The sequence below is a fragment of the Prionailurus viverrinus genome, chromosome A1, assembly GCF_022837055.1.
Source record: "Prionailurus viverrinus isolate Anna chromosome A1, UM_Priviv_1.0, whole genome shotgun sequence".
Taxonomy (NCBI): Eukaryota; Metazoa; Chordata; class Mammalia; order Carnivora; family Felidae; genus Prionailurus; species Prionailurus viverrinus.
In genome coordinates, this window is record NC_062561.1 from 198,005,195 (window position 1) to 198,022,554 (window position 17,360).

The window sequence follows — 17,360 nt, forward strand, 5'->3', positions numbered from 1 at the left end:
GGTGGAGCACTGCCCGGCCTGGAATCCTCCTCGGTTTACCCACACTCACCCCCTTACTACGGAGCCCGTGTCAGACTCTCCTCTACAGATAATTCTCTCCTAAATTGTACTTCTTTGTCCTTCTTCACCAACTCCTCTCCAAATGTGAGAGCACGGTGACAATATTATTTCATTGTGGCCCATTAATGGACAAGGCTGCCTGCTGCCTGTTGGGGTCACCATGGAATGCCCCTCAAGGCGGCAGTGCAGCCACTAGCCCTGTGAGGTCAAAGAGACAGTAACCATTGTTCTACCAGCTGGCTGTGAACACAAGACTAGACCTTCCAAGTGGCCACAGGAGGCCTGAATCTGGTACCAGTCTTGGGAGAGGACAAGATGGACCAGAGACCAGAAGAAAAGCAAGATGGCGGCCTCCAGGCAAAGTGGCTGCAAAGTTACCCAATTGGCACATTAGAGCTTTGGTGTGGGAACTGGGTCCAGAGGGGGCTTTGGGTGTGGGTTTCATTAAAGGGGGTCACTGCCCCTCATGCCTTGGGTCTCACTGGAAGGTGGCGGGGCCTTGTGTACTTACCATAGTCAGTGTGTCTGGGCCAGCAAAAGTGCTGGAGCCCTCCGTAGCTCAGCTGGAAGGAGGGCTCGTTGCGTTTCCGCAGGGCAGCGCCATTCCTCAGAGACAGGGCAGCGTGCTCAGAACACCGGTAGGTGATGAAGCCATACTTCTCGCCTCTGTGGGGAGAGGTCAGGGGGAGCATGTTACTGGGCCAGCTTGATTCATACCCTCAGACCACCCATTACCAGAGGCAGAGCAGAAAGCCACACTGATTCAGTGACCATGGCCGCTTGCCCCCCGCCCGCCCCAATACAGATGAGGGCAGTCGCTAGGCTGACCTCCACTGTGCGAGAACAGTAAGAGCAGGTGATTCCCAGAACGTCTGCCGGGCGCCTCCCTCTTCAGATCACCCTGCCAGTGGCCACTGGCATTTTCTCCCCGCTCAGGGATGAGGAAAACAGGCTCTGCGGAGTCCAGAATTTGCCCCAAGGCAATGGCAGGCAGGGCATTTAAACTCAGGCCTCCCACCAGGAAAGCTGATGTACTTCTCTTGGACCTGTGGCACCTAGGCCCCCACCCTTCCCTCCTGCCTCCTTCAAAGCCAGCCTCAGCTACCAGCACCTTGGCTGCTGCTGACTTAGCCTCCCCCTTCCCTAGTACAGCTGGCATTCTGTACACATCGTCCTTTACAGTGAACACCTCTCTGCTTGCTCAGCAACTGGGCCACGTGTTCAGCCGGGCTCAGGGCACCAGGGGATGTCACACGATGGTGGCCCTCCGTGGCCACAGCGATGCATTCAAGGATGAGCCTGTCGCCCAAAGCAGAGCCTCAAAGAGTGCATCCCAGCTCTTGGCCCCAACTGTGAGGGAGACTCCTGCTGCCCCTGGTTAGGAGGCACGTAAGCTTAGACGTGGAGGCGGCCATTTTGCCACCCGAGGGAAGCCTGCTTGAGAAGGGTGCTGAGGCGAAGGGGGGCCTAAGGTGGGTCCTTTCCCCAGCTCCTCAGCTCCACAAACAGCAAGAAAAAGAATCCTGACCGATCTGTCCCTCTGCTGCGTGCACTCCTCAGGGCAGAGACACTGTGGTCTTCTGCTACGGCTCGCGACAGGCTTACCGACACTAGGCGCCTAATAAGTACTCAGCTGGCTCACATTTCCTGACACCTCTCTGAACCAGGCCAAGGTTGGACCCCTTCTGCCTCTTTCAACGTCCAAGCCTGCTTGCTTTATTTTTGCTCGTTCTCTTTGTTTGACGTCCTGAAGACTGCACAGAACTTAAAACCATCCTATTTGTGTAACGACTTTCTCTTTTTAAGTTGTGGTAAAAACACAGAACACACAAAGTACCATTTTTATGGTTTTCAAGTGTACAATTCAGTCGTGTTAAGTGTATTCACGCTGCTGTGAACGGATCTCCACTTTCTCTGCTTGCTGTTCCCAGGAATCTGACTACTGCCGACACCTCACAGAAGTGGAACCCATATAGCATTTGTCCCCTCGTGGCTGCTTACTTCACATAGCCTAATGAGGTTATCCATGATTGTCAAGGTTCATCCGTGCTTGCAGCATGCGACAGACTGCCTTTTTTTTTTTTTTTTAATGTTTAAAACATTTATTTTTGAGACAGAGAGAGACAGAGCATGAGCGGGGGAGGGGCAGACAGAGAGAGAGAGGGAGACACAGAATCCACAGGGGGCTCCAGGCTCCGGCTGTCAGCACACAGCCCGACACGGGGCTCGAACTCACGGAGCGTGAGATCATGACCTGAGCTGCAGTTGGACGCTTAACTGATGGAGCCACTCGGGCGCCCAAGATTTCCTTCCTTTCTAAAGCTGAATAATATTCTTTTGTTGGCATGTACTACACGTTCTTTCCCCATTTATGAGCCAATGGGCATGGGGGTGGTTCCCCCTTCTTGGTTATTGTGAATAATGCTCCTATAAACAGGGGCGTGCGAATATCTCTTTGAGATCTCTTGTTTTCAGTTCTCTTAAGTGTATACCCACGGGTGGGATTGCTGGATCGGATGGTAATTCTATATTTAACTTTTTGAAGAACCTCCATACCACTTTCCAGTGTGGCTGCACCATTTTACCTTCCCACCAACAGTGCACCGGGTTCCGATTTCTCCACATCCTTGCCAACACTTGTTATTTTCTGGAGCCACCTTAATGGATGTGACCTGTGTAATGATCCCTATGTAGAAACAAGTTTCTCGTTGAAGTTTTTAAAACGATTATTAAATTTGAATTTAAAAACCTTCAAAGCTCAGTTGGCAAATACGCTGGGAGATACTTTAGAGTTATTTCAAAACTGACAACGTTTTGACATCTAGGTCGTGCGTTTACGTGCAGCCTATGCTTCCTGCATGCGGGTTCCCTGACGGAGGAACGCTGCTTCCCCAGGTGAGTGAGGAGAAACAAAGATTCCCAGCAGAATAAAGGGTCTGAACTGGCTGCTCTGGAGGAACAGAGGGGCATGAGTGACACGGGTCCTTGCAGGGCAGTGTGGTTCCTGTGTAAGTGTCCCTTTAAGCCCCGGGGGCTGTTTGCTGCCCTATATCAGAGTGGAGACCTAAAGCAGCTATGAGAGCTGCAGATTTGACTCTGCTACTAACTAGCTTCTCAGTTAATCTGTCTGAGCTGCCCAGGAAGGGAAAGCAATAGAAAGAATGAGTGCATATGTCACAGGCAGGTTAGAACGTTTAAGAGAAGGCACAGGATTTGCCTGGCAGTCAGCAAACCATCAGTGGGAGTTTACTGCTTATTATTGGGCCACACAGTTGTTACTGGACCTTCCGTGGGACCTGGCTCTCCAGGTCCAGGCTGCGGATCTCATCAGATTTGTTCTGCGAATCTTCTCTGGCATCTTTTGTGTGGCCGGCCGGGGATGGGGACCCCTGCCCTTCCCCACTCCCCTCTCCTGCAATAGCTTGACCGGACTCACCTGTTGTTTCTCGTCAGCACCTGGCACTCCACAATCTCACCGAACACTTCGAAGCGCCTCTTCAGCTCTCGGGAGCTCATGTCACTGGAGAGATTGCGAACATATACCACACGGCCTTCACCCTGCTCAAGGAGGGAAACACACAGAAACCCAGTCATTTCCTGGCTTCCTGGGACCCGCTTGATGGGGGGCTTCTATGGAGTCCTAGGCCTCAGCCCACGATGTCCGGCTGAGTGGGTAACACTAACTGGGGCTGGAATCAGAGAGAGGACAATGACGACCCCTCTCCGGAACGTGCCTTGTTGGAGGAGGGGGCTGCTAAGTGTCGGATGGGGAAGTGGCTTTAAAGGGAGCAAATGCTCACTTGAAGGAAATGAGCAGAGAATGGACAGAGGCAGGAGGGGGGAGTTTATCATCATTAATCTAACTGCTTACTCATAACTGCTTACTCATATTTGTGTTTGGAGTCTGGGATTTTTTCTGGGTAGTGGGGAGGGGATAGGAAGGCAAGCTGCCGGGGCATCTAGATGGCTCAGTCGGTTAAGCGTCCGACTTTGGCTCAGGTCGTGAACTCGAGGGTCTGGGGTTTGAGCCCCATGCTGGGCTCTGTGCTGACAGTGTGGAGCCTGAGCCCTCCCTCTCTCTCTCTCTCTCTCTGCCCCTCCCCCACTTGCACTCTGTCTCTCTCTCAAAAATAAAGAAACATTAAAAAAAAAAAAATAAGGGGCGCCTGGGTGGCGCAGTCGGTTAAGCGTCCGACTTCAGCTAGGTCACGATCTCGCGGTCCGTGAGTTCGAGCCCCGCGTCGGGCTCTGGGCTGATGGCTCAGAGACTGGAGACTGTTTCTGATTCTGTGTCTCCCTCTCTCTCTGCCCCTCCCCCGTTCATGCTCTGTCTCTCTCTGTCCCAAAAATAAATAAACGTTGAAAAAAAAAAAAAAAAAAGAAGAAAGAAAGAAAGGCAAACTGCCGAGGATGGGAATGGGCAGGCATGGGAAACCAGGTCGTTATGGGGGTCACAGTGAGCTGGGAGGAAGGCAGTGGGACCAGGACACAGGTCTTGGGGTCACCGCTATCCTCAGTCTTGCCAGGGCAGTGCATAGACAACTGTGACTAAGGGGTCACTTCAGGTGAGCCGGGTGCCATGCTGCGGGCCCCTAAAAGAGCCCAGCAGAAGGAGGGGTGGGGAGCAACCCAGGATGGAATGTGCCCTCCCCTCCCCTCCAATCTGTGATTGGATCCAGTGAATGCCATCGCTGCTCTGACCCGCTGGAGAAACTCCGGCTGCGTCCTGGAAACCTGTGCTCTCGTGGGTGAAAGTGACAGGTTCTGGTTTGGACAGGCTTTCTCCGGGGAACAGGTTAAAGCCATCTGGAACCACCCCACTCTCATCTCCCAGCTGGCAGGGAGGAAAGCAAGGCGCAGGGGCCACAGCAGGCCTCTGCTGTCAACCATGGGAACTGGGTTCTGCTCAGTGTAGGAATCCCCTCCCCCAGCCTCCTTGCAGCTCCTTACTCTGGGAAGTTCTTTCCTGCCTCTGCCCCATGGTTCTCCTGAAACTACGTGGTGGCTCCTTTCATCTGTCAGGGTCTAGCTCCTCGCAGATGTCCTTCCTAGACTGCCATGTAAACACATCCTCCCCACTAGTCAAAACACGACTGTTTGTTTCAGAGAGTTTAGCCTCATGTGATTAATTCCACCGCGCCTCTCCCAATCTCTGATTACAGTGTTCATTCCTTGCTTACCAGTCTGTTGCTTTTCTCTCCCTTCTGCCCCAACCACGGGAATGAGGACCTTGTCTGTCTTGCTCGTGCCAGGCACGGCCCCACTGCTGAATGGTCACACGTGGAATCCAAGGTGATGCTCCAGGCACAGCCTGTGGTTGTAAGTACCTGCCCGCAGGCAGCTGGGTACCTCTGGGGTACACACACCTCATGTGTCCTCCCTGCTTCTGCCCGGAAATGCCAGTTATGCAGGAAAGCAATCAAGTGCAAGCCTGTTTGTCTTTCTGAGCATCTGTCTTACTTTCTCTTCCCTTCTTTCTAGTGACATGGAGGGGCTGGCTCCGGCTCCCCACTGCAGATTCCTGATGAATTTTCTCTAGGTGCTTTGCAGTGGGTTCACCAGGCATAGCCTGGGCCCATAAACTAACTCTGGGGGAAGATCAGGGGGGTCAGTAGGAAGCAAGAAGCAGGCTTCTCCTGGTCCCTCAGACCAGATCAAGCTGGGGGACGCTTAGGAAGGACAAGGCCCAACTCCTTTGTGTATGGATGAGTAAACTGAGGCTCAGGGAAGCTGGAAGACCTGCCCAAGGTCACACAGAGGGTGGTACCAGGGCTGGTTTGTGGCCTGGCTGGCCCTGCTCTGCTCCCCCCCGCCCCCAACCGCAGCCTGCCCTCTCGGCCCTGCTAAGCCTCTGACGTTCAGCCCTAAAATCACCACCCACTACATGCCTCACTGCCAGTCCCTCGGCCGCACTTTGCACGATGCCACCTCTGATGCCCTTTGGTGACCCTGGTGCCTCTTTAAGTGAGAGAAACGTGACTATCTTCTGCAGGCCACAGCTGGCCTCAAAGAGCTTCGGGTCTATGAAGCCCCTGCACGTCCTGATGCCCCTGCTCTTCCCCATTCACTCCGGGCTCCGGGGCCCCAGATCACTTACAATGGCCTTTTCCCGCCGCTTCCTGGCATGCCGGACACTTGGCGTTCCGTCTGAACACGGTCCTCTGCTCTCACATCTGTCAGTAAACAAGCAAACCAGAGGCACTCACTCTCAGGAGGGACCATGGCAGGGTGGGCGGGTGGAGTTGCTCCCAGAAGCGAGGCACGCTTCTTTAGAACTTGCTCATGAAGGCAGAAGGAGCCCAGCACGCCCCCCCCCCCGCCCCGTCCCCCATCCCCAGCAGTGGCATGGGGCTGGGCATGGCTCTGTACAATGTGACCGGCGCCTCTGGCCAGCCTCTAGGACGAGATCACTGGGAACCACCGTGTCGCGAAATCCCAACCCGTCTGAACCTCGCCTTTTTATGCCATTAAGGGTGGAAAGGCCCTCTCACTTCATCACTGTCTGGGACCTGATGGGGGGAAAACAACCTTTGAGGTCTTACGTTTCCCCATTTTCCAATGAAAACCCTGAGGCTCAGGTTCAATATGGGTTTGCCTAAGGATGGAACGTGGGGAAGCCAGAGCCAGAAGGAGGTCTGCTGATCCTGGACCCACTGCTGTCTAATGGCTGGCGCCCAGGCACGAGGCAACCCGGCCCTCACAGCCCCCACGTCCAGTCTGGCTATCAGGCTCAGCAGCCTGCATGCGCTGCCCGGGGAGACCCCCGGATGCCACACGCCTGCGTCTTCCCGCCTGTCTGCACACCGCCTCCTCCCCCAGAGAGCCAGGCTGCTGGACTGGAAGGAGCACAGCATGGGAGGCAGGGGGGAGTCCGGGCTCTGCACATACTGTCTGCGTCCTTGGGAAATACAGCACGCAGGATAAGAACACAGACTCTCCGGTCAGACAGCCTGCGTCCATTCGCATCCCGGCTCTGCCACCTCCTGCTGGGCGACCTTGGGCTAGTTACTCACCTCCCCTTAGCCTGAGTTCTTCAACTGTAAACAGGGAGAACTGACCGTACTGCCATCTTGGCCATTTGTGAGGATCAAATCAGAAAATGCTCGGCTCAAGACCTGCTCAATAATTACTTGCTATGGTTTTCTATTGAACCTCTTTGAGCCTCAGCTTCCTCATCTATGAAATGGGGGTAAGAAGCAGATGCGCCCTCCAAGAGCATCTGCGAAGCTAAACAGGGTAATAGATGGGGGTATGACTTGCAAACTTTAAAGTGCAACAAATCGCAGGGTCATCATCCATTGGTAACACATTGGCAGTTCCCCCACCTGAACTGTTGAGAGTGACCGAAAGGTACTGTGGGGTTTGTGTTGTGACACCAGCTCAGAGCCGGGATCGGAAGCACAGGTTTAAGAAATGTGAGCCTGGGGGGGGGGAGGTGGCACCTGGGTGGCTCAGCTGGTGGAACGTCCGACTTCAGCTCAGGTCATGATCTCATGGTTTGTGAGTTCGAGCCCCGCATTGGGCTCTATGCTGACAGCTCAGAGCCTGGGGCCTGCTTTGGATTCTGTCTCCTTCTCTCTCTGCCCCTCCCCACATGTGCTCTGTTTCTCTGTCTCTCAAAAATAAACAGATGTTAAAAAAAAAATTAAAAAAAAAAAAGCGAGCCCGGAGAAGGCTGATGACTCCTTTACCAGGCTTGCCAGGCACCAAGCTCTGCCAGCTGAGCAAAAACCGAGTCAACCAATTAATCTTCTCCAGTGAGCACAAAAAGCCAGCCCTGAACTTGGCCCAAAAGCAAGAAGAGGAAAAGGCGAATCCATGGGAGTTTCTAGAGAGGCTCGCAGCTCTTTGCAGGCAAGTTCATGAATACAGGCCCTGCCCTGACACCCCTGAGCCGGTCAGGAGGGAAAGGAGGCCAGGAAGCCCCAGCTCCAGCCTTGGAGGATGTGTTTCAAAAAGAAGAGAACCTTTCGTAGCTTCTGAGCTACTCAATGTTGCAGAGGAAGCTGCCTAATGTGGACGCCTAGTCACTTAAGTCCCCGTGACCCTTGGGAAAAGGAGAATGGAGCCAGAGAGAGGTCTGACCAATCATCCTGGCTTATTACAGAGAAGGGCTTTTAGAGAAATCGCTAGGGAAACTCATTTTGATTAACAGGTAGTTCAGGGCTTCTTGACATTAGTGTCAGGGGAGTCTACAACCCCCCTCAAACTGAATGCCCAGTTACAGGTCTACATACATTTTAAAGGGAAGAGAAGCGTTTGCTTTAATCAGATTTTCAGGCAGTTAAGAGCTACTGGTGTAGATACATAAATACAAAGCAGAGTTTTTCTACGAGAAGATATTTTTCTATTACCTGAATTCTAGTTCTCAGAGTATGGCACTCTGGTGACATCATCACCCGGGAGCTAGTTAGAACTGCGGACTCCCCCCCTTCCCCCCCCCATGTACAGATTGAGACACCGGGCGGGTGGGGTCCATGCAGCTGCAAGGTAACAAGCACTCCAGGTGGCTGCTGCATGGCTCTAGACCCAAGTGCACCATCTAGTGGTCACTCGGGTGCATGGCAGGCAGAGGATTTGGGACATGCCCTGACCCCGCTTAGGCCTCCCCAGGTCAGGTCAGGTCCTGCTGTGATCAGGGAGAGAAGCAACCTGACTCCACCAAAATGCGCCAAACTTCCATTCTTTCTGCCCAGCTCCCCACTGACTTTTGGACCAGCTCCTTCTTTCAGACCAGTTCACTGAGCCAAGATGGTCTGAGCAAACAGGCTCATGATGCATCATCCCTGTGCGAAGGTACAGCGGCTCCCAGGGGATCAGCTGACTGGCTGGAAGTCCTGGCACAGCTCAGCAGGACCAAGAGATGGGAATAACCTTACTGCTGCTTTAAATCCGGGTCTTATTTTTAGAACGAAGATTAGAGTTCTGCTAATCTGCCTTTGACATGCAAAGGTCACATAGACATTAAATTGGGTCCAAAGCAGGAAATGGATGAATAAGGGACAAGTTCATTTAGACATAAAGCCACAAGCAGCCAGGAAGTGGGTATTCTTCCTCTCCTGGGGCCAAGAGATTTGGGTCACTCTTGACTGCCACACGGCAGGCTTTCCCTGCCTCCAGGACTTGCCCCACAACTCTCCCAGGGAGACCACCTCCAGGGCCTCTGACCAGGACACAGGCCACACGGAGACTGAGCCCCAGTTTCAGGGCTCCTCCCTCCCTTGGCACCCTGGGAACTGGGATCGTCGGCTGCCCGCTGTCCCTCTTGAGGCCACCCATCCATACCTGAAGGTCCTTCGGACGGCTGGTGACCGGGAGCGGCAGGAGGAAGAACAGGAACTAGAACGGCTGCGGGAACAAAGCTGCCGGCCGGCCTTGCTGGGGGGGCTCTGGTAGGGGCAGTGGTCAGAGCAAGGGGGGCTGACCCCCGAGTCCTCTTCTTCATCGTCCTCCTCCTCCTCCTCCTCCTCCTCCTCCTCAAGGAGGAAGCTGCTCTCACCACTGCTGCTGCTGCTGTCCTCAAAGACAGTGTCGTATTCAGGACTCTTACAGGAGGCCAGGTCTTCGTCCTCCAGGGCGCTCTCCAGGAGCCCAAAGTGCTTGGTGAGGCTGGCACGGATCTCGTGGTCTCGCAGTAGCACACTGTCCTTGGCGGGGGCGCTGGCATCACGGCTTCTGTCTTCCTCCCTGTTGGAGGCCTGCACCTCGGCCTGGAGGACCCCTTGCTGAGGCCAGTCCTCAAGGTGGACCCCAGACGGCTCCCAGGACCTCAGCACCTTCCTCTGCAGGGCGCCTTCTGGCTTCAGCACCTGGCAGTAATCGTGGTCTCCAAAGGAACAGGAGAAGGGGCGCTTCTGACCAGTCTGGGAGGCTGGCTGGGCTGTGGCATGCCGCAGGTGGGACAGGAGCTCGCTCCGCTCTGGGTGCTTCTTTGGCAGCTTGTGGGCAGCCCCCGCGGCGGCCTCGAGCTGGAGGCCCTCCAAGCTGGGAAGGCCGGGAGCTCTGTCTTTGCCTGGGCTGTGTTTGATGTCTGGCTTGAAGGGGTCCTCCTCTGTGGGCTTGTACGGAGGTGTGGTGGGCGGGGTGAGTCCTAGCCAAGCAAGAGGAGAACCGTGTGAGGTGGAAACGGGTCACTCCTCCAAGGGACAGAGGGTCTGGTTTGGGATGGCAAATAAGCAGTGTATGTACCACCACATTCCCAACCCAATGAATGGCAGGCATCATTAATCGAACACCGCACTGGTGGCTGAGCCTGAACGTGGCCTGGGACTCACGCAGCCCACGGTTAGTTCTTGAGCTGGCATGTGATAAAATCCACTTGCCATCCCTCTGTAGCCCGGCAATGGTAGCCAAAGCCTCCCGGTCATTCGAGATATCTCCTCCTGCTCTCCATCCAATCATTCGACCTGCTCTCCCTACTGTTTTGATGTCTCCCCAGGGAGCTTAAAGGCAGGCACCGCAGGTCAAACCTCCCACCTGGATTGGACCCCCACGGTGCCATTAGTGCTCCTGCATCTGACCTTGGCCTCCATCCTCCCCAGTGCAGAGGGAACTTGCTAAATGCCCGAGATCTCTTCCCGTCTGGGGCTCCTGAAGCCTGCAGGATCAAGCTCAAACTCTCAGCCTGGCATCCCTCTCAGCCTTCTGTGATTGCTCCTTCCGGCCCCTCCTCCACTTCCGCGATGTGGTGATGCCAGGCGCACCTCTCCTCAGGAGCACCTAAGGCTTTCACCCTGGGTGCCTTTTGCTCCTGCAGATTCTGCTGCCAGGGATCTACTTCTCGCTGCCTCCTCTCTCCAGCCTCTGCCTATCCTGCGAGCCCGGCTCACAAGCCCCCTGCTCTGGATGCCTTGCAGATCTTCCCAGGCCACACTCCCGCCCTGCCCCACCTCGCCCCTTCCTCCATGCTCCGGCGCTCTCGTACATACTCTGAACCAACGCGTCTGCAACAGCACCCGTCATGGTGGGAGCCTGTCTCCCACATAACACTGCGGGCTCCTTCGGGGGAAGACGTGTGTCTCTCCCTTAGCTCATGTGCGGCTTGCTGCAGCTGACCGGCTGACTCTCCCCCTTATAGCACCCTCATTAGGCATCCCAAGACCCTGTGCAGCCCGAGCAGCGGTGGCAGGGAGGGCTCAGTGGGGCACCCCCCACAACTGCCCGAGGGGCTGTTCAGGGTGGGGGACTCATTGCCGGAAGTCATACCAGCTCCCCCGAGGGCACCCTACCAGCTGAGCCCCTGGCTCACCTGCCGTGCCACAGAGCTCCACCGTCAAGGTCTGCTCAAAGCTCTTCTTGCCAAAAGGAGGGTCACTGGTGGGGGCGGGGAGGACAGAAAGGAAAGAGGCCAGTCAGCAGAAGGCTCCACTTCTCCCAGCATGCAAGGAGGGCAAGGGGACACCATGACAGAGCCCGGCTCTACTGCCCACAGAGGTGGGTGCTGGGGAGTTTTCTGGGAGACCCCCATCCTGGCTTAGAGGAGTTCAAAGCAGCATATCGCTCTTGGAGGACACACAGGGGTAATCTGCTGGAGGGTGGGGACAGGACAAGCATCAGCACCCTCCTCCTTATTTTATACAGACCTGAGACCCCGAGTGAGGAGAAGACTTGCCCAAAGCCACGGAGCATTATCACCTTTCCCCCGTGAAGGAAGTAATTCCTTCCCTGGTTCTGAAGAGGACAGCTTATGAAATGGCCTGAACCGAACCCTTAATTCCTTACGTTCCTGGGCCTGTAGAGACCTCCCTTCTAAGGGAGCCCGGCTACCAAGGGCTCCACACGGCAATGAGGGCAGGGGAATGGGGGGCAGGGGCAGGCTCACAGGCTGATGAACCACCCAACCCCCACCGCCATACACACACCCAACAGGACACAGACTCATGGAATAATAAACCGCTGATTTCCAAAAATCTACCTTTGTGACAAGGCCAGCATGAGGCACCTGGGAGAGTCTGAAAAGAAGACGAAAAAGAAGAAAATAAGATTCCCCAACACGTCATCACTACCAGATGTTTCCCTCTGGAGGAGACCCCGAACTTCCACTGGTACCAGGCAGAGCTCCCTTCAAGCATGTGACCCAAAATCCTCTGTCATTTTTAGGGAAGGGCAGGAACAACTCAAAGTCACCGTCATTCGCAGGGTCTCAGCAACATTAACACCTGGCAGACTACTCAAGGTTTGGGAAAGAGCAGGTAGGTACGAGAGCGACCCCTTCTGGCCAAACAGTATAGTACAGCAGGGTGGGGAGCCCCAGGGAAGGCCAGGGGCTCAGGGCTGGTCCACAGATGGATGTAGGACTCGAGGGCTGAATGGACGGCTCAATCTCTGTGCCTCAGTTTGTGTGTGTGCAATGGAGATTATGACAGTACCTGCCACACAGGCCCCCTGTGAGGAGTCACTGGGGATAAGCTGTGTCAAGTTTTAGACCAGTGCCTGGCACAACAAATACACAATAGATACCTGTTATTACCAGCTCTACCATTGTTACCATTTAAAATTCAGCGTCATTAGGGGCGCCTGGGTGGCTCAGCCGGTTGAGCGTCCGACTTCGGCTGAGGTCATGATCTCACGGTTTGTGGGTTCGAGCCCCGCGTTGGGCTCTGCACTGACAGCACAAAGCCTGGAGCCTGCTTCGGATTCTGCGTCTCTCCCCACCGCCCCCACCCCCCGCCCCACTTCTCTCTCTGCTCCTCCCCTGCTTGTGCTCTCACTGTCTCTCTCTCTCTCTCAAAAATAAATAAATACACTTAAAAAAAATAAAATAAAATTCAACGTCATTATGGAGCTAGATTTATAGACTCACTCCTTTCGTCACACCATCACCCAGGACGTCTTCTTTAGAGCACTTAGCACCATTTGTAATTATCTTCCTTTTTTATTTACTTTGTGATTGCCTGTCTGCCCCACTGAAACAAAAGCCCCATGAGGGCAGGCATCTCGCTCCGTGTTCATTAAGTGGTGCCTGGCCCATGCGTGATGAAAAACTCAGAGATGTGTGGGTGATTTCTGAAGATCCGCCCAACTAGCCCATTGCACAGAAAGGGAAGTCGACAGCCGGAGAGGGGAAGGGACTTGCCCAACACAGGGCTCCTGGCTCCCAGCGCAGTGGGGTATGCCACACCCCATCCCTGCCCCCTCTCTTACAGACCACCGACTCCGACTACCTCTGGAAGGGAGCCGTGGGCAGCTGGGGTCCTCATCCGTGTCCCCACACCCACTCTCACAGGGGCTCTCCAGAGCCGGGATCTGGGGTCCCCGTGGGAGCTGCTGGTCTTGACCACTGTCCTCATTCGTGGGGCTGCCCAGCGCCCCCTCCATGTCGTAGGCCTCGGGAGCCAGGTGCAGTGAGGACAGAGCTCCTTGGGGCTCTGCAGGGACCAGAGACTCATCGGAGAATGTCAGCCAGGGGCCCAGCTCCGGGTTCAGTCTCCTGGAACGCCGCACGGGGCACACGGAACTCTCTGGCTTCCTCCCCAGCTTGGTCCACGGCAGGCCTCTGCCCGGCCTTTTCCGGCCCCATTCCTCCTCCTCCTCTTCCTCCTCTTTTTCTTCCTCCTCCTCCTCCTCGTCCTCTTCCTCATCCTCTTCCTCCTGCTGCTGCTGCAGCCTGGCCGACCGGCCGGCGCGTCCTTTCACCTCCAGCCGCAGCGGGCGCAGGCTGGGTCTGGGCCCCGTGCTCCTGGGAGAAGCTGTGATCCTCACCTCCTCCACGGGGGATGGGTGGCCAGGGGACGCCTGGCTGTCTTTGGGGGGCCTGGGCCTTGGCCGGGGCGTGAGGGAGGCATAGACAGGTGTGGCCAGGCGGTAGGGTTTGCTGACGTCACAGAGGACATCTTGAGCCAGAAGTTCCCTCAGGATGGAGAACTCAGCCCAGGAGGCTTTGGAAGGGTGCTGGGACCGAGGCTGGGGCTTGACCTGCTTGGAGGGGCTGCTGCAGGGCTGGGGGGCTGGCTCTGGGGCCTGTGGGGGCAGCTTCCTCTGGGGGAGGCAGTAGGTGTGCATGTAGCGAATGAGCTGCACCACGGCGTGCATGTCTTCCCGGGAAACCTGGGTGCCGGGACGCGCCCTGCCCGGTGCCGGGGAGTCCTGGGGCAAGGCTGGAGCCGGCTGGGGGCTCGGGCAGTCCTCACCGGGTTCCTCATCCTCCTTGGCTGGGTGCTGGGGGCTCAGAGCGGGTGGCGGCTGCAAGCCCCTGTCTGGGGAGCGGGCTTTAGTCTGGGGGCAGGACGGCACCGAAGTGAGGTGCCTATGCAGTTCCGTACAACTCCGGCTCTGAGACTGCACCGTGGGGACCTTCCTGTCTTGGGTGCCGTCCATCTAGAGACAGAGAGAGGCCAGAGTGAAGAGGGAGGCCCGCACTGCCCCCCTCCACTCTGCCCCCCTCCTGCAGCCACTGGCCAGGCCCCGCGTGGCACCTGACAATGCTCAGGTGATAAGGAACAAAGGAGCGACCAGCCTCCTAACAGGCCTCCCATCCATAGATTTCGCCCTCGTGGGTTCACTGACAAAGCCCTCCTCTGACCACCCGCTCCCCTGAGCTATACCCTTCGGTAATGGCACCTGGGCCTGGGAACAGGGATTCACTGTAAATGAGGGCACCGGAGATCTCTCTGGGATAATGGGAATGTTCTAAAACTGAGCTGTGGTCATGGATGGGGCGTCTGGGTGGCTCAGTCGGTTAAGTGTCCAACTCTTGGTTTCAGCTCAGGTTTATGAGTTCGAGCCCCACATCAGACTCTGTGCTGACAGCGTGGAGCCTGCTTGACATTCTCTCTCTCCCTCTCTCAAAAAAATCAATCAATCAACCAACTTTGAACTGTGGTCATGGCTGCGTAACTCTGCAGATTTACTGAAAATCATCAAATTATACTTTAAAACTAGGTACCTCTTATGATATTTAAGTGACACCTCCATAAAGCCGTTAAAAAAAAAAAATCCTGGTTCTGCCCGAGGGCATGGGATTGTGTTCAAGAGCCCCCTGCAGGAGTGTCCAGGGACCAGAGGGGAAGGACGGAGTGTAGGCTTTGAGTAACAGGAATGCTAGGAGATCACCTACGAAATCGCTCTTTGAAAGTCTTGGAAGATGGAATCCAAGGAGGAAAAGGGATCTGCTTCACTCCTTGGTGTTTGCGACAGAGCTTTCGACTCTCAAAGGGCTTCCCCCAGAAGAAAGGCAAACACCTTCTTGTGGTCTCCACAACCTGCAAGGATCTCATGTTTCTGTGTATCACCCGTTAGAATCAGCCCGCTGAAAGCAGGCCACACCTTCCCTGTCCCCGCTCTAACCCAATGTCTAACACGGCGCCTGAAACATTGAGGTGTATGAGAAAGTCCGGGGCTTTTTCTAGAACCCCAAACTGGAAAGTGCCCAGCACACCAGCTACAAGGGCTGTGTGAGGCACAAGGAGGAAAACCCCAAGTCGACTGAACTTGACACCCCCTGATATAGAGCTGAAGGTTATACCCCTCAAAGCCCACCTGGGGGCCTCGGGAGATTTGGGGGCAGAAATACCTTAACACAAGGCCGCTGACTCTTGGACCTGAGGCCTGCCTGGCGCCAGGTGGTCCCTTCCTTCTGGGTATCGGAGCTTGAGGACGGGTGGGACGTGGCGAGGAGGAGTTTCTGCAGCTGCAGGAAAAGCAGAGAGGAGAGGAGCTGGGGGTGAGCTCTGTGGGGGGACACGGAGAAGCATATCTTGGGGAGAAGCCTGAGCCCAGAGCTAGCTTCTTGGGACTGAGTGCGCCCTGAGCCTGGGTCATCACAGGACCACAGGAAGAGGGTATTTAATGACCGAGAATATGTTCCCAATGTACCAAGCACAGAAAGCAGACTGTCCAACAGCAAAGACCCACACAAGTATCCCAACGAGACGTAAATCCTTCTCAGAGTTACTAACCCAAGAGGAAGATCTGTGACTTTGAGAAATCCAAACAGATCTTGGGTAATAATGTCTTCCCATTCTACTGTTAAAATATGACGTGTATACTTCATTGGGACGCTCCACGTACACCTGTAGCACTCACACGCATGCACGCGCACAATCTGGAAAGTCAGGCGCCACAGTGATTCTTTGGTTCAGGATTCCAGCTGTTTTCCCTTTTTGTTCTCTTTGCTTCCCCATACTGCCTTGGTAAAAATTAATTTCTTAAATTAAAAAATTATACTTGTGAATGGTGAAAAAAATATATATACCACAAATTCTATGGGGTAGACAACTGGAAACAGGAAGACCTCCTGCCCGAGGTTCTCCTTCTTCCTTCCCAGAGGCAATTACTATTAACCACCTTCTTGTGACCCCATCACGAGGCAGAATTCAATCACACAAGGATATACGTATGTACCACCTCCCAACACACCTGCTTGGTTTTTTTACAAGTGGAAGCATGCTGGACTTAAGCTGGTCTGGTTTCTCTAATTTTTCTGTAAAAATTGCTGAGACTCTTACACTTCTGCACCCAGAAGGCAGGTGCACAGTGTATCCCAGCAGGAGAGCAGGGAGCTCAGCACACCTGCAAGTTCCACCAGGGATCCTATCGCAGCGAGACTGAGAACAAGTCGGGAAGCATGATGGGTTTTCACTATGGCACTAAGTGTCTCCTTGAGGGATATGGCCGCCCGCAGCCCCCACCCCGGCCAGGTCACCCCAGCAAGGAGTGCCAAAGGTTCAGGCACCAGAGAAAAGGCCATTCCACACTCCACCAGGAGCTGGAGGGTTCCCACCACTCTACCTAGACCCCAAACCACGCAGGTCTGTGATTCTCTGACATGGACAGGAAAAGATTCTTGGGCTGGTGGGAAGGGGCCTGGTTCTGGCCCAGCTCAGCCCCGCTCACTATGAGACCTCAGTGAGTGAGTCCTTTCCGTCCCTAAGCCTTGGTTTCTCCATTGGCACAATGGGGGAAAACTACACTAAATGACTGGTTATTAACCTTTTTTGACTCAGGAGGCCCTCTAAGAATACAACCGAAGCTGCTGACTTCAGAAAACTGCAGGGACATGTAGAGGTTCATGGGTCCCGGTCAGTCCATTGGTGGACTCTTTGGGATCCATGGCTCCAGGTTAAGAACCGGGCATCTAGCTAACTTCTCAGGGCCTTTCTGAACTCTGTCGGTATGCTGGGAGTCTAGATGGTGAGTCTGTTTCCTGTGTGCCTAGCACAGTGCCTGAAACAGAGGTGCTCAGTAAACCTGTGTGGAATGAAGGCAGTCTGAGGTGTGGGAGGGGAAACTACCTGTGGCCAGCAGGGGCCGCTCTCTGCCTCCCTGGGGTTTGATCCCTCTCCAGAGCCCTCTGCACTGAG

General features: G+C 55.0%; 1 protein-coding gene across 2 annotated transcripts in view; it reads right to left on the reverse strand.

Annotated features, from left to right (window-relative positions):
- PPARGC1B (PPARG coactivator 1 beta) overlaps nucleotides 1-17,360 on the reverse strand; it is a 110,395-nt gene that overhangs the window by 6,513 nt on the left and 86,522 nt on the right. Inside the window, exons 4-11 of one of the 2 annotated variants that reach the window (XM_047869722.1) lie at nucleotides 15,572-15,688; nucleotides 13,224-14,376; nucleotides 11,975-12,011; nucleotides 11,309-11,373; nucleotides 9,346-10,150; nucleotides 6,158-6,233; nucleotides 3,497-3,618; nucleotides 572-726 (exon numbers count right to left, since the gene is read on the reverse strand). In XM_047869722.1, the coding sequence (XP_047725678.1) occupies nucleotides 572-726; nucleotides 3,497-3,618; nucleotides 6,158-6,233; nucleotides 9,346-10,150; nucleotides 11,309-11,373; nucleotides 11,975-12,011; nucleotides 13,224-14,376; nucleotides 15,572-15,688 (2,530 nt within the window). Of the gene's footprint in view, nucleotides 1-571; nucleotides 727-3,496; nucleotides 3,622-6,157; nucleotides 6,234-9,345; nucleotides 10,151-11,308; nucleotides 11,374-11,974; nucleotides 12,012-13,223; nucleotides 14,377-15,571; nucleotides 15,689-17,360 lie in introns of both variants that reach the window. The other variant, XM_047869713.1, reaches the window with a different exon arrangement.